Genomic DNA, 2,689 nt, shown 5'->3' on the forward strand with positions numbered 1-2,689 from the left:
CCCCGCCTGATCCAGCCCTGTGCCCCCCACTCAGGCTGTGCCTACAGCCCCTGGCCACCTCCGAGATTACCCCTTCCCCTGCACATCCCCCCTCCCACTGTCATGCCTGATCCAGGCGGGATGCCCTCTGCAAAAGCTTTGTCCTTCCCCGCCCTGGAGGGCAGGTGCGGGCTCCAGTCCACCCAGTAGCCCCAGCAGTGTCCCATGGAGGTTGCTCCCCCGTGTCCCCACCTGCCATGAGCTGCCGAGGACGTGCTGGGTGGGTGCAGGGCTCTGGAGCGAAGGAGATCCCTAAGAACAAAGCAGCTGCTTGTGTATGGGGCGTGCTGGAGGCTGGCGGCTTCCCCTAGCCCCAGGGGGGCTGCAGTGCTCAGCCCCCTCCAGACTGGGGCTAGATACTGGCAGCTGGAGCCCAGCAGTCGGGAAAAGCAGATCTCCAGCTTGGGAGCCAGGAAAAGGGCACTGCTGACATGACTGGCACCCGAAAGGTGACACCCATGTCTGCCGCAGCAGAGCTGCCCTCTTTACCGAGAAGCTGCTGCACTTTTGTTTGCATGGGATTAAATGAAGCCACCCCTCTTGCCTCTCAGCACTGGGGGGGTCCCCCCACTGACTCCCCACCCCCAGCTAAGGTGCGGGGCTGATGCACAATGGCCCGTAAAATGAATCCCCCTCCTAAGTCAGGATCGGGGCCTTGGTGTCACCATGGGTACCTGTCTGCTGCAGCAGGGCTGTGAAATGTGACCTGTGGGAGCTGCGTCCTTGGCTGGGGGGTGGCGGAGGGGGGATGAGTTGTTAGCTGCCATCCAGGGCAGAAAGGGGGTTCCAGCAAGATCTGTAGTGAGGGGCTGTGACCCCCCAAGACCCCACTACCCCAGGGGTTATGGGGGGCTGTGTGCAAGCTCAGTGGGAGGCTAAGGCCTGGAGTTTTCCTCAAATATTGACTGCTTTCTAGATGTGCTGGCATGTGCCAGTGGGAGCAGGGGGCTCAGCACATCTGGCAGGTGCCAGCAGCAGGCTGGCCCCTGTGCATCCCACGGGGCAGGGTGGGCCTGGCATGGCCTGAGTTCTGCCCAGCATGGCTGTGCGTGTCCGAGCGCTTTCGCTGGGCTCCAGGTGGAAGGAAAGGGAGGATGGCCAAGCTGGGCAGGAGGCGCCATGGAACAGGAGGAACTGGGAGGACTGGGGGAATGTTCCTGATAGGAGAGAAACTGGTTCTGAATGGGGAGCAGGCTCTATGGGACCTGGAGGGACCTTGAGGACATGGATTGGTTGGTTGGTTGGGAAGTAAATATGTTAAGACCCCCGTATCCCCAGCCAGCAGATGCAGGTTCACGCACTGTGGCACTGGGTGCAGTCTGTCTGACCTAGACATTCCCAGGCAGGTGTATGCAGGGCACTGTAGCTCCTCAGCAAAGGGCCTGCAATATGTCCCTGGTGCTCATGGAGCTCCCAGTCCTGGGTGCACCTTCGCAACCCTGGAGGCGGGAATCACTGCTTTGACCCCCATTTGCCTTTCAGAGCCAGGACTGGAGCAAGAATGATGAGAAGCTCCTGCAGGCCGTGGACTATAATGATGCCGAGCGCGTCACCACCCTGCTCGTGCGGAAGGGCCTCATCCCCACCAAGCTGGACTCGGAGGGCAAATCCGCGTGAGTGGTGCCTGGGTTGGGAGTGATGGTCTGGTCCCACACTCTGGCAGCAGGGCAGAAGGCACAGAGGAGGCTCACCAGCCCTTTGAGCTTGCTGTGTCCCAAGCCAGTGCATTGTGCAGGCTGGGCTCGGGGTGTGCTAGAGCAGCCCCGAGGTTGCTCTAACATACGCTCTGCCCTGCTGGCCCTACATGAGGTGGTTGGTAGGTGTTTCTAGCCCAGGGACAGCTAACAACTCATCAGAGACTCTTTCAGGCCCCTCCCTTGGGCATGATATAATAATGCAATCAGAAATCCCAACATAATAATGCGATTCTGATATACTAATATAATATAATTATACAATCAGAAACCGGGGAGCACAAACTAGAGTTCATCCCCTGCCTGGCACAGGCATCTGGCCTTTTATGCCTGCCCCAAAGGCAGTCACTGCTGTCATTCCCAGCTCTCAGCCTTCAGAGGAAGCCCAGTCCCTGCACCCTCCACAGCTGGGCTTGGCTTTCTCTTCAAAGGAGAGGCCAACCTGCTTGTAAGGACGTTACCACCTCTATTTATAAGGGGCCTTGTGGAAATAAGCCTGCATGATCAGAAGTTTTTAAGTAACCCTACAAAAACAAGTCAGGGCATTTGTCAGGGGAATGGGTTTTGTTTCCAAGTGCAGCGTCTTCCTAAGGGTTTGGGGCAACCTGGAGACTCCTTGGATCTGGCTCACGGGGGGCAAGGGGGTGTTTCTGGAAGGTGATGGTGTCTCCCTGGCTTTGGCACAGGTTCCACCTGGCCGCCACGAGAGGGAACGTGGATTGCCTGGAGGTGATGCTGGCTCATGGGGTGGATGCCATGACCAAAGACAGCTCCGGTAAGGCGCACTCCCTTCCCTGCAGGGCAGGCTTGCACACGGCTGCTCAGGGCTGGCTGGGGCTGTGCAGAAGGGACCCAGGCCAGCTGTATGAGGGCAGTGGGAGCTTTGTGCCTCTGCTGCTTGGACTTACCCGATGAAGGATCCAGCCCTTCACTGGGGGGCTGCCAAAGCTCCTTGC

At 58.9% G+C, this 2,689-nt stretch overlaps 1 protein-coding gene across 1 annotated transcript in view; it reads left to right on the forward strand.

Annotated features, from left to right (window-relative positions):
- ANKRD24 (ankyrin repeat domain 24) overlaps window positions 1–2,689 on the forward strand; it is a 34,713-nt gene that overhangs the window by 259 nt on the left and 31,765 nt on the right. The window contains 2 exon segments of the mRNA XM_019513394.1: window positions 1,522–1,652; window positions 2,420–2,508. Of these exon segments, the coding sequence (XP_019368939.1) occupies window positions 1,522–1,652; window positions 2,420–2,508 (220 nt within the window).

The sequence above is a fragment of the Gavialis gangeticus genome, unplaced genomic scaffold (genome assembly GCF_001723915.1).
Source record: "Gavialis gangeticus isolate Ggan-Ray unplaced genomic scaffold, GavGan_comp1, whole genome shotgun sequence".
Classification (NCBI taxonomy): Eukaryota; Metazoa; Chordata; order Crocodylia; family Gavialidae; genus Gavialis; species Gavialis gangeticus.